A 14,030-nucleotide genomic window follows, 5' to 3' on the forward strand; every position below is an offset into this window, starting at 1 on the left:
TTAGAGGAATATGGTATCTTCTCATCATGTCCTCTCTCTTAATTCTCTCATGCATTTTCCATCTCTTGATCCCTCTGAACGGCATTCTGTGTGATTATTTTTCAGGTAACAATGTCTAATGTCTAATTATGTCTAATATACTGTTTAATTTGCCTTTAAGCTTTTTATTTTGGTGACGATATTTTACATTTCTAAAAGTTTTGTTTGTATTTAAAAAATCCGCCTAGGTTTTCTTTATCATAGCTTATATATCTTTACTCATTTGTGTGTGTGTGTAGTTTTATGCAATCTTCTTTTTTTTTTAATTTTTATTTATTTATTTGACAGAGAGAGACAGAGAGAGACAGCGAGAGAGGGAACACAAGCGGGGGGAGTGGGAGAGGGAGAAGCAGGCTTCCTGCGGAACAGGGAACCCGATGCGGGACTCGATCCCAGGACCCTGGGATCATGATCTGAGCCGAAGGCAGATGCTTAACAACTGAGCCACCCAGGCGCCCCGGTTTTATGCAATCTTCTAACATGTATAGGTATGTGTAACCACCACCACGATGAAGATACAAAAGTGCCCCATCCCTGCAAGGCCCAGGCTGCTCTTAGAGCCACACCCACTTCCTTCACTCTGCCACCCTGTTCTTGACCTCTGGCAACCACAAATCTGTTCTCCATTTTTATCTTTTATTATATCAAGCATGTTATATACATTGGATAGTACAGTATATAACTTTTGAGATGGGCTTGTCTCACTCAGCATAATCCCCTTGAGATCTATCCGAGCTGTGTTTGTAATTAATAGTTCACTCCTTTTTATTGCTCAGTAGTACTCTATGGTTTGAATATACCATAGTTGTTTAAACTTTCACCAGCTGAAGACATCTGGGTTGTTTCCAGTTTTATGCTAATATGAGTAGAACTGTTACGACTATTCATGTACAGGTTTTGTGTGAACATAAGTTTTCATTTCTGGGGGCGCCTGGGTGGCTCAGTCTGTTGGGCGTCTGCCTTCGGCTCAGGTCATGATCCCAGGATCCTGGGATTGGTCCCGCATCAGGCTCCTTGCTCAATAGGGAGCCTGCTTCTCCCTCTCCCTCTACCTCTCCTGCTTGCTCTCTCTCAAATAAATGGATGGAATCTTAAAAAAAAAAAAAAAGTTTTAATTTCTCTGGAATAAATGCTCAAGGAGTTCAGTTGCTGGGTTATATGATAATTGCATGTTTAGTTTCAGATGAAACAGCCAACTCCACTGTATTCCAGAGTGGCTATGTCCTAGCACTGTGTGAATGATCCAGTTTCTCCGTATCCTCACCAACATTCTGATAGGAGTGCAGTGATATCTTGTAATGCTTTGCATTTCCCCAGCAGCTAATGATGTCTAGCACCTTTTCATGTGCTTGTCAGCTGTCTATCTTCTTGGGTGAAATGTCTGTTCATATCTTTTGCCCATTTTCTAAATGAATTTTTTTTTTACTGTTCAGTTTTTGAGAGTTTCTGTGTTGTCTAGATACAAGTACTTTGTTGAATATGTGGTTTGCAAATATTTTTCCCGAGTCTGTAGTTTATCTTCATCATTTCACAGGGTCTATTGGAGGGCAGAAGTTTAAAAGTTTGATGAGGTACAATTTATCAATTTTTCCTTTTAAGAATCATATTTTTGGTGTCAACTCCTTCGTCATTTTAACTTAAATATCTAGAATTCTCTTTCTGATTTGCTGTTATATCTAGTTCGTAGCACACAAACTCTTTCCATTGTGTGTGGGAGCTCTACCTCACACTGGTTCACTTCTTCGTCTCTTTTGTATATTATGAACTCATTTTGGAAGATATGAAATATTCTTTTTTTCTCATCGTAGTCCCTTGAACTGTAGGAGTCATTCTGCTTTGATGTTTTATATTTTCTCTTGCCAGGGCTTGAGAAATTTTGTGAATCCTAGACCAATTAGGGATTTCTATATCTTACGGGCACTAAAAATATGAATCCCACACCCTCATTTGAATAGTCTAGGGTTTTTATTCCCGCACTGGACATGTAATCGATCTAGTATTGGGCACAGAGCTTCTTCGCAACTTCTCTGGGCCATTGGGATACCTCTTTTTTTAGTTCCCTTGTCATGAATTTAATAGACTATCTTAGCAAAGTCCTAGTTCCAACACTCTGCCTTTTTCAAGTTGAGGGTCATGTATTTTTCCCTTCGTGGATGTCCAATTCCCAGCCTCCAGCCCTATGCCTTATATCAAAGTTCAGTATCCCACTTTGCCAGGTTACTACAGGATAATTGAAATCTAGTGCTCTGATTTTGAATCCACTTTTTGTTCTTGATAAAGTTTCCCTTTCTTCCTTTCTTTCTCTCAATCTTGACTAAATTTTTTGTATGATTTTGTACAGCATTTTAATATATTTGTAGTGAAAGTTGGTCCACAAAAGTTTAATATCCCATGCTGTCAGCACCAAAACACTCCACATGAGAATTTTAATCTTATAGAAAATTACATACAATCTGAGAGGTAGAGAATGAAAAATTAAGAATCCAGAGACTACAAGAAAAAGATAACAGTGATATTAAAATGACAAAAGTTTGACAGGGAAGCCCCTAAAATTTCTCCACTCACCAAAGTATGGGTTTCTATGCAAAGCATCAATTTTTTTCTTCTAAAATCTTCCTGACTGTTTATTTCTCTGATTCCATTCTCTTGAATAGACACGTTGATACTCCAGGGTATGCTGAACATAAAGAGTTCTAGGCCTTATCCCAAGCTTTGTTTCCTGAATATTCCTCCTCATACCCTCTCCTCCCCAACCCTGCACTGTAATTTTAGCTTGTTCTACCTTAGCAACAGGTTTCTGATTACCCAGTCACTTCCTGTGCCTATCATCTGGAAATGTTCTCTAAGCTTATCTCAACAACTTAGTGCTCATTTCACACCCATAATCCCTAAATTGCTTGGTATTCTTAGTTTCCCAATTCTTTATGCCAAAAAGTTTGGGTATGGGTAGAGTTCTGATAAGTGGGAAGAAAGGGAGGGGGGGTCCCATGCATGAAGGAATGTAAGAGATTGCCACAGCTAACGTGGAAGCAGAAAGGCCTCGTGTTGTAAAGTAAAACCATGGCTTAATTCTCATATTTCATTTTTTCTTCAGGGCCACACACATTTTTACTTCTCCATTTTGTGTAAGCAATGGTGCTTCTGATTAAAGTCCTCCAAAGGATTCGTATTGCACTTAGAACAAAATTTAAATTTCTTACAGTGGCTTACAAGGACCAACATGCTTTGGTCCCTGCCTAATCTCCATCTCATCTCTGAATGTTCCTTTCAATACGTAGATTCAAATCTTCTCTTATTTCTAGACATTTTTTCTTGGATTCTAATTTTAAATATTTCTTCTGTTTTAATGTTTTGTTTTTATTCTTCAGGGCCTCCCTATTATTCGTATGTTGGATCTTCTTTGCATATCTTCTATATTGACCTCTTTGAATCAACCTTAAATAAGTGGATATCACTTCAACTCATACATATACTGTGTGCCCAGTATGCTAGTGTGTACCTCTGTTAGGGATAAAGAATCAAACATGTTGCATTTTGCTTTTTATGGCCAATAATCTACATCTGGAGACAACTCACAGAAAAAATAGCTTGATAAGAAGAAAGGCTGTCAATACATGAGTAACTATGAAAACAGGGGTAAAGATATTAGATGATATAGGATGGAATTATGTAGTGACTCACAAAACTCAAAAGGGCTGCTACTAAAATCTAGGCTCACTAGGCTCCCATGTGTAGATCTTGTCTTTTCCATTTGTTTATCGATGCTTACATTAATCTCTATTTCAACACTGCTGACATTATATTTATACTTCACATTTTTTCATTCTTGTGCTGCTTTACAAGTTTTTCCCTGGCAGGTATCTGATGCTTTTTAATGTGTTCCCTCAGAATTTTGTGCAAACTTTTGTTGTAACATTAACTACTTGGGTTGTCCAGAGCAGGGGCCCTAAAATCTGATAGACCTGGGGCGGGATCTCAGCTCCACCACTTACTAGCTTTGTTGACCTCAACCAAGTTACCTACCCTATAGCTTTATTTTCTTCATGTGTCAAAGGGGGAGAAGAATAAAAATAGATTGTTATAAATATTACACTTGATAATGCATGTAAAGTGCTTAGTATGGTGTCTGGCATATAGTAAATGTCCACTTATCTTTACAGGCACCTCTCTGTCTCCCCTACTGTACTATGGTCTCTATGAAGACAGGAACACAGTCCCAGTAGGTTTGTTGAGTGAATTTGCAGTTCTATATAGTTGTCCTTTTTCTTGACCAAGTTCATATGCCATGTCGGTTCACTATCTAGGAGACTCTTTTATAGAGAATAGATCCCCAAAGAGCCTCTCTTGTGCTCATCTGGTAGGGCATGCTTAGGAGTAATAGTTATTGATACTTGTTCTCCCTACCTATGGTCTAGGAAATACTATTGATGGATTTCCCCCGATTTCTTGTGTCCGTGAAATTTTCTGGCCACTTTCCCTATTGAAGACATGCCTGTACTTTTTCGGGGATGGCTAATCATTTTTCTTTTAAATTCACCTTTAAAACCTTATTCCAGAGTACACTGTATGCAGCTGAATTTGCTTTCCAATTAGCAACTCTGAGACATATAGACACGCAACTATAGGACACACTCTCCTCTTTCCTATAGTTACGCCAATCCTGCTTTTCCCATGAAGTTTATTAAGAGTTTAAAGGGGGAAAAACGACCTGGCTCTCTTTCCCTTTGACTTACTGCAGTGATTAAAATAGTCCCTTTAAAAGTAATGTGTGGATACATTTATAGAAATATAGGTATAGTTATGGACACACTGGTTGTATATATGGATGAAAAAGTGTGGAAGAATATATCTCAAAAAGTTAATGATGGTAACCACTGGGTGGTGATATTATCAGTGTTTATTTTTTCTTTATACTTTTCAACATAAATCTTTGTTGGGTTGGTTTCCTTTCTGCTCTCACTTTAGCTGAGATAATTTTCTCAGAGACTGCTAATTGTCTTCAAAGTCCCTTTTCCCATTCTTCTTTAGTAATATAATTTTTAGCTGAGGACAGGGATGCCCAGAATAAACCCTACATTTTACAGCCTCTCTTGAAACTAGGTTTGAGCCATGTGTCTACATTCTGGTTGATGGGATGTCATTAGAAATGTCATGTGCAATTTGGGGGAAGGATCCTTGAATGGAAGATGTATTTTTTCCCCTTTCTTTATCCTTCTTACTGACTAAGAAGCAGATATAAGGGCTAGAAGTTGAACAGTCCTTTTGGATTATGAAGACAAAGGTCATACTGTCGGGATAGCAAACTGGAAAGCTGGAAGAAGTCAGCATCCATGACAACTTTGTGGACCTTGCCATGCCAGTTGTAGGCCTCTCATCTCTGGATATTTTACGTGAGAGCAACATGGATATTTAAGCCAATATTAATTTCAATTTCATGGTAGAGCCAAATCAAATCTCAACTGACATGGAATTAGTGTATCATTCCTGTTATGCTTTGCATGAAAGGTGAAGAATTCATATTATATGCTCTTCCCTGGACACACATTATGTAATCTCTGTAGGTGAACTGCTAAGCTTTGATTCTCATGCTGTTTTAAGATCGTTCGGTCACGACAGCCATTGCAGTACATTGAGCTCCATAGAGACAGTGCCGGGGCAAGTGAGAGCCAGACGGGCACTGGGCGACTCTGTGCCTTGCTGAGGAAAATAATTAAACATGGGCAAAGGAGATCCTAAGAAGCCAAGAGGCAAAATGTCATCATATGCATTCTTTGTGCAAACTTGCCTAGAGGAGCATAAGAAGAAGCACCCAGATGCTTCAGTCAACTTCTCAGAGTCTTCTAAGAAGTGCTCAGAAAGGTGGAAGACCATATCTGCTAAAGAGAAAGGAAAATCTGAAGACATGGCAAAGGTGGACAAGGCCCATTATGAAAGAGAAATGAAAACTTACATCCCTGCTAAAGGGGAAACAAAAAAGAAATTCAAGGATTCCAATGCATCTAAGAGGCCTCCTTCGGCCTTTTTCTTGTTTTGTTCTGAGTATCGCCCAAAAATCAAAGGAGAACATCCCGGCTTATCCATTGGTGATGTTGCAAAGAAACTGGGAGAGATGTGGAATAACACTGCTGCAGATGACAAGCAGCCTTATGAAAAGAAGGCTGCTAAGCTGAAGGAAAAATATGAAAAGGATATTGCTGCATACCGAGCTAAAGAAAAGCCTGATGCGGCAAAAAAGGGAGTTGTCAATGCTGAAAAGAGCAAGAAAAAGAAGGAAGATGAGGAAGATGAAGAGGATGAGGAGGAGGAGGAAGATGAAGAAGATGAAGATGAAGAAGATGATGATGATGAATAAGTTGGTTCTAGCGCAGTTTTTTTTTCTTGTCTATAAAGCATTTAACCCCCCTGTACACAACTCACTCCTTTTAAAGAAAAAAATTGCAATGCAAGGCTGTGTAAGATTTGTTTTTAATCTTACTTTTTTTTTTTTTGTATAGTTAACACACTACCGAATGTGTCTTTAGATAGCCCTGTCCTGGTGGTATTTTCTTTTTTTTAGATTTTATTTATTTATTTATTTATTTATTCGACAGAGACAGCGGGAGTGGGAGAGGAAGAAGCAGGCTTCCCCTCGAGGACCCTGGGATCATGACCTGAGCCGAAGGCAGACGCTTAACGACTGAGCCACCCAGGTGCCCCTGGTGGTATTTTCAATAGCCACTAACCTTGCCTGGTACAGTTTGGGGGTTGTAAACTGGCATGGAAATTTAAAGCAGGTTCTTGTTGGTGCATAGCACAAATTAGTTATATATGGAGATGGTAGTTTTTCATCTTCAGTTGTCTCTGATGCAGCTTCTACGAAATAATTGTTGTTCTGTTAACTGAATACCACTCTGTAATTGCAAAAAAAAAAAGTTGCAGCTGTTTTGTTGACATTCTGAATGCTTCTAAGTAAACACAATTTTTTTTATTAAAAAAAAAGAGATTGTTCCATCACGTAAAGCTCTAGTTCAATGGCCATGTCAGCACCCATTTCCCAGGAGACACATATGAGTGTTTGTGGCAGAACCCATTTGTAATAGCAAAAATTTAGAAACCACCGATGGACATGGTGAAATAAATTGTGGTACATTCCTGCTGTTGAATATTATATGACAGGGAAAAGGATGAACTATAATCATAACATTATTAATAAATCTTAGGAACATAATGTTGAGCCAGAAGAGTAAGTTCCAGAAGACAACATGTAAATTCAAAAGCAAATAAAGCTTGCATAAAGTTTAGGCCCAAACATATGTGTAATAAAATGTGTAGAAAAGCAAGGTTATGACAGAAGCAAAATTTAAGAGAGTGGTTACTACTGAGGGGACAGTTGGGGAATGCAATGGAAGAAGAAGGCATAAGTTAATGTAAGTCATGGGGGCCTTTTAGCTCTTGGGTTGAAAGGTGGGTCTGGGAGGTTTAGTATATTATTATAATACATATAGTATCAATCAATTAAATGAGGTTTATGAAAAGACCAAAGAACTAATCATAGTCCTTGACTCATGGCACACTATTAACATCAATCAGTATTATGATTAATCCAGTTGTGTGCTTCTGAAGTTCATTAAGCAATCGTAGTACTTACGAAGCTGCCTATTAGGTAGGCCTGGTTTTATTTCTATAAACCAGGCAATAAGCATGGATGCATTTCTATTTGTGTACCCAACTGTTTCCCTATCCAGGTTTTTAAAAATAAACTTTTTAGAATAGTTTTAGATTTTAAAAAAAAGTTGCAAAAATAGCACAGAATTGCTGCAAACCCCCCCCACCCCCCCACAACAACAACCCTGTTTTCCCTACTGTTAACATTTTACATTACTATAGTATGTTTGTTCCAATTACTGAGCTGGTGATGGTACATCATTATTGACCCTAACCAGACTGTAAGCTTCCTGAGAGCAGGGCTCGGGCATCTCAGCATTCCCTAGCATCGTGCCTCTATCCGGCTCCGCGTGTGTGGAGCTGATGAGGAAATTAAACTCACTAAATGACTAAATCGTCTGCAAGAATAAGCTCCGTATTTCATGATCATTTATCACTTGCTTTAAGCAGCTAAAGCTGCTTTGAGATAGAACCCTGAGCTAAGTTGGGTTTAATGTTCTTAAAAGTCATTGTTTTCTGAATTATTTACAAGTGTTCTCATTAGAATGAGCGCAGGGAGCCGAGTGCTGAAGTGGGTATTTTTTTTTTTCTTCCCTCGGTTTCTTTTCTAAATCAGGTCACAGAAAATGGATGCTATTTCTTTAAATAATATAACCAAGCTGATCCCTGGATTACAATTAGGTTACGTAACTTGCTTATGAGCTGCTTTTCATTAAGACTTGCAGTGGGCAATGGGGCTTTACATTTCAGAGCAAAGCTGGGAGAACAATTCCTGCTAAAAGCCCAAACACATGCGGTGTCAGAGGCAGGAACTGGAATAACATCGGCACGGGAATGAGTTCAATGTAGGCGGCTTCTTTTCTCTTTAAATCCTTAAAACATCCTTTGTCCTACCAAACTCCCTGGTTCCAAAGACATCTAAAATATAGGAGCTGAGGGCCCTCAAGGGGGGTGGGGGAGAGATCTCTGTGCTGGTCCCCAGGAGGCTGAGCAATGGAGAGTCCTCGAGGGAGGACATTATCAAGTTTCTGCAGAACTGTGGCTCAGTTTCATTTCTTGCAGAACACAAATTACTAGGAAACATTTTTAATATGTGGCCAGGGGAGGTAACAGAAATCCTACTATCCGCCTATAACTCTATCTTTGCAAATCGGCATTGCAAAGGTACAGGAAGTTAAAGTGGAAGGTGTTAGGAAACAAGAAGCTTGATGTCAAAGGAGGCAAGTCAGAGATGCTGGATGGGGGTTCGTCAAAACGCACAAACATCTGTTCTTAGAAGTGGAGAGAAAGCCAACTTTCCCCAAAAGGAAGTCGTTCATTGCTGTTGTGCAGGGTACTCACTATCAGATGAGACCATTTTTGATATAATATAAAAACCACCTCACAGAGATGATACATGCTGGAAATTGAAGGTTTACAAGTTAGAGTCAGCAGCAAAGCACTCTTGACAATAAGTGAGCAGGGAAAAGCTTCTGCTGGAGGGTGAACCAGAACAGCCTCCTGGAAAGAAAAGACAGTGTAACACCCAAATTCTACCAAATGCAAAATTCTTTTTTTGAAATGGAGTCACTGCATAGTGATTAAAATAGCAATCAGGAACAATTAAATGAACTTGGAGCCCTTTATGTACTTGAAGAAACACCTGCCATTTACTATCTGGGAATAGCCAAAGGGTAATTCTTTAAGCAGTTAAGCAGTTAAAGCTTGCTTCTTTTGATAAATGTGATCTCTTACAAATTCCCCAAGTTAGGACGGATATTTTATGATACAGCGCTATAGAATAATGAATACAGAGAAGTTTATTTCTTTCAACTTATACTTAACTTTAAAAGTTATGGTTAAGTTTCAACTAACATTTAATATTTATAGGTAACTTTTATAAGTTTTTAAACTTTAAGATAAACCTTTAACTATCAATAATATTACCAATGTGGTTGTAAACTGCATGCTTGAATGCAAAGCGGTTAATTCATTCTAATGGTATTGCACATTAATCTTGGCTTCAACGCAGTCTAAAACTTGCCTAAGCCCTGTTGGTTGCTGGGGAGTCTTTGATTCTTGTGTGTGTGTCTAATTTACTAATGAACTTGGTGTCATTTAGGGCTGAAGCAAGCACATCTGAACGGGTCTGGCTGCTCCTGGGCAGCTGGGGAAGGGCACCCACAGTGTTCTGAACAGAGTTGGAAGAACACCAGAGCTGAGATGAGTCAGAGCCTCTCAAAGTGTGTGGTGAGTCAGAATCAATGCCCCCCACCCTACCCCAGCTGTAACCAAAAAAAAAAAAGGAAAAAAAAGTTGGGGGGTGATTCTAAAAAGGAAACTATTAAAAGACACACCACACCACAAATCTCCTTCCTGTGATCCTTTGCACCCTGAGTGTTGTGGGCCTTGACCATTCCTAAGAAGGCACAGACCAGATGCCACAATTTAAGTGATGGCCAGAAGGAGAGCCAACAAAGCTAACTCTAATTCTTAACTGTAGCATGATGGACAATAAGGGGACAGACTGGCCAGCCCCTGCCACTGGGATGTGATCACTAGCAATGAATCTTGGGGACCCTGCAAGTGGTCCCAGGAGCCAGGGAGATGCATCAGGGAAAGTGTATGAGCCCTGGATCTTGGAGACTTGGGTGAAGTTTAATTCCTTCCTCTGTCACTTATGAGTGTGATATTGGGGCAAGTCACTTAAACACCCTGAGCTATATTTCCTTTATCTGAACGTAGTAATATTCTTTCTCATTAGGTGCTTGGTTTGGTGGGGTAGGAGGGAGGAGACTGCAGGTTTTTAAACAGGATTTCATGGTATTGCTTGGTTCAACACTGGGCCTGAAATGAAGGATTTACTCAATAAAGTATACGCTGCATGATTATCTAAGTGATCCTGCCACTGGATCATCCGGGTGGGGCTGTGCTTGATACCCGATGGACGTGTTTCCCAGGACCATTTCTTTAGATCCTCCCATATCCCCTAGAGATCAGAAGGTGTCTGTCTTCTAATCTGGGAATCATCTATGTCCTCTAAGGAAACATTACAAGTTTAACTACCTAAAGTATCAAAAGGCTCCGTCCAGTAACCTATTGATATGTGCAACCTTCCCCAAAATGGCTTACCCGCCATGAAAATTAACATCTTAATGATGGTGAGAAAGCCAGAGGCTTTTGAGCCTCATTTCATAGTCTTCATGCTCATTTTGGAGAAGTATCATTCAGCATTTTACTGAAGGCTCCTCCTCTGAAAGGCTTTGTTTTGGGTCCACCCAACAGAGAGAATTGCAGATAAGGCACAGAAGCCCTATCTAAAACCTACAATCTAATAGGAGGAAATGACTGTGCAGACGCTGGGGTGTCCAGAGGCAGGCCATGGGGGGAAAAGCATGAAGACAGAGTCGTGAGACACCGTCTTGCTAATTTCTGTCATTCTCACAGGCCTATTGTTCTGCTGTGCCCCAAATAATAATAATAATAATGCTAATGAGGTAAATAGTAATACTTTAATTGCGAACATCCGGAGTCCTTAACTGCATACCAAATGCTGTGATCAGAGCTTCAGGTATCCATACATTGCTTCCTTTAATTTTTACAACAACTCTGTTAGGTAGCTTCCCTCACTGTACCAGATTCCAGATAAGGGAATTAAGGCAAATATTATTCCCCCCCCCTCCCCGGGAGATGCTAATGACATTCATTTGCTTCTTCATCTGAATTTCAGCACCATATAAAAATTTGGGAAACAAAAATGGAAGAAAAATTTTATTTTGATTCTAGATGCTTCTAGAAAGGGGGAAAGAAGAACATTACCATGACCTGAGTGGTGATTATGTGGCACACACCTTCGCATACGTGATGTCATGTAATCTTCATTTCAAGGTGAAGAAACAGGTTAGAGAGGAAGGGAAGGTTGGGTTGAGCCCAGATATGCCTGATTCCAAAGTCCACGGTCTTTCCGTTCTATCAGTGAAATTCTGGCTCTTCCACTTCCTACCTATCAAGGTCACTTACATTTTCCACACCTTAATGGTAAAAGGGGGATAAAATGCCTGCCCTTCTATCCCTTAGGACGTCTTGAGAAATCATGTAAAATAATTGGGGTGGTCTAAAAAATGAAACAGTTACAGATCCCAACAGCAAATAATTCAAATTCAGATAAAAGAGATATAAACATAACTTTTTTTTTTTTTTTTTTGAGTTAGGGGTCAGGGCACCTGGCTGGCTCGGCTGGTAGAGAATGCAACTCTTGATCTTGGAATCGTGAGTTTGAGCCCCACGTTGAGTGTAGAGATTACTTAAGAATAAAATCTAAAAAAAAAAAAAAAGTTAGGTGTCACTATACCTGTTTGAGCAAAATGTAGGGAGCACAGAAAAGAGTTATTTCTGTTGTTTGGGCGAGCCCTGGAAGAGTCCATCTAGAAGGTGACATTTGAGCTAAACCTTTAGGATAAGGAGGATTTCATTAGGTTAAAAAAAAAAAAAAGGAAGTAGAGGGAGGGTATTGTAAGGAGAAATGACAGAGGCAAATGCATGGAGGTGTGAAAGAATGTGATATGTCCAGGACACAGTGAGCTGTAGAGAATGGCCAGAGTACCAGGGACTCTGGGATTAATAGATGATGAGCCTAGAATGATTGGACCAGACTGAGAAGGCCTTGAATGCCATGCTAAGACCTTTGGACTTAATTCTGTAGACAACCGGGAGCCACCAAGGGTGACTACCCAAACAATCCACAAGGACAAAGAGTCTGAGCAGGGCCTTTTGCCATCCTGTTCTTGTGATGATCACAAAGTCCCATGTTCAGAACATCACAGTCTGTTGCCATGGAAATAGTAATGGGCCTCACTATGGGAATAAATTATCCTCATCATTATACCTTTCTTCCAAGGAACTCAAAGTGTTTATTGTATGTGTTTTCTCTCTTTCTTTCTTTCTTTCTTTCTTTCTTTCTTTCTTTCTTTCTTTCTTTCTTTCTTTCTTTCTTTCTTTCTTTCCTTTTTTTAATAGAAGCACCAGATGGTGGTTAAGGGAAAGAAGAAAGCCTAAAGACAGTTGAATTAGAGGAGATTTCAAAGGAATGGAAGGAAAAACACAAGTTGAATTTTGAAAGGTTTAATCAAAACAGATGGCAGAATATCTCAGCCTGAGGGAAGGGGAAAATTGTCTCAGAACCCATCTGAAGTGGGAGCTTCTTCACCCTTGCTTCCTGGGTCCCTGTCAGTTGCCTCTCTCCTCAAGCTGGATAATGAGGAAGGAGAGGCACACGTGTGTGTGAGTGCGCGTGCACACACGTGTGAGCATAGGAGATAACATATATGCCAGACACAAAAATTAACGTTGTTGAAATGCTTTTTAAATTAGGTTACTATAAATACTGATTTATTATGTATGTGATCTTTATTTTCAGAAAAAAATTTTTTTAAATAATCAACAGATCGTTCTACTATCTTTACAAAATTGTGTCTGCTGTTTCCACTTGGGGGGGTAGAGGGAAACTATTATTTTTGTGTATCTAATTTGTACATACTTTTCTATATCACCCTATTTTAATTATCTATTTTAATTCAGTTTTTGGAATAGAATAATCCTCTGAGGTAGGTATTGTTATTCCTTGTTATAAAGGAAGACGAGGTCCCCAGAGATCGCAAATATTAGTCTGGAGTCCGGTTAGCTCAGGCATTTTCCAAAGTTCCAGGAAAGTTCCGGCACTGCCACTCTAGAACTGAGAAAAGCCGGGCAAGTTATTCATACTCTCTGGGCCTCAGTTTCCTCTGTACAATAGGAGGAAAAGTCTGCCTCCAGCACTCTTCTTCAGAAGCATGGGCAAGCAGTGGAACACGAACATTCTCTGAAGAATGAGAAGCATTTTGCACATTTTCTGATAGTCTGTGCTCATCATTTGAGATCTCTGAGTCCCCATCTTGCCAGGCCGCCTGGGGTTATTTTGAGGGGACCAACTGTGTTCTGAAGATTGAAATACTTACTTAAAAACCAAAAAGATTTATAAAATACAAAAAGCAGGGAGAAGTTGGGGCACTTGGGTGCCCGTAGTGGTTACATTTATACAACATATATTTAATGAGTATCTACTACATGTCCCGTACTGGGCTCGTTGGTGGGGCTACTACAGTGAACAAAACAGGGGCTGGCTCTCCTAGAGGGTGTAGAGAAAGAGCAGTGAGACAAGAATTTCCAGCTGGAAGCTGGATTTAAAATGAGCCATTATCCTCCATGAAAGAGTACTTCCTAAATTTGTATCTTGTACCTTCTTCGAGGAGGGAAGGAAAGTTACATCACTTTTAACCTGCTCTCACGCTGGAGCGTGTGTCCCCACTCCCTATGCATCCTACCACATACAG

General features: G+C 39.6%; 1 protein-coding gene across 1 annotated transcript; it reads left to right on the top strand.

The window, feature by feature from the left end:
* The first annotated feature begins 4,911 nt into the window (after nt 1-4,911).
* On the top strand, nt 4,912-6,579 carry LOC123850875 (high mobility group protein B1-like). The gene has a single exon (XM_045884188.3). It carries the CDS (start codon nt 5,756-5,758, stop codon nt 6,389-6,391), a length of 636 nt encoding a protein of 211 aa, XP_045740144.1. The 5' UTR covers nt 4,912-5,755; the 3' UTR covers nt 6,392-6,579.
* Nucleotides 6,580-14,030: the final 7,451 nt, after the last annotated feature.

The sequence above is a fragment of the Mirounga angustirostris genome, unplaced genomic scaffold (assembly GCF_029215605.1).
Source record: "Mirounga angustirostris isolate CCGP_5_RB_7025 unplaced genomic scaffold, mMirAng1.0.hap1 SCAF_10, whole genome shotgun sequence".
In the NCBI taxonomy this organism is placed as follows: Eukaryota; Metazoa; Chordata; class Mammalia; order Carnivora; family Phocidae; genus Mirounga; species Mirounga angustirostris.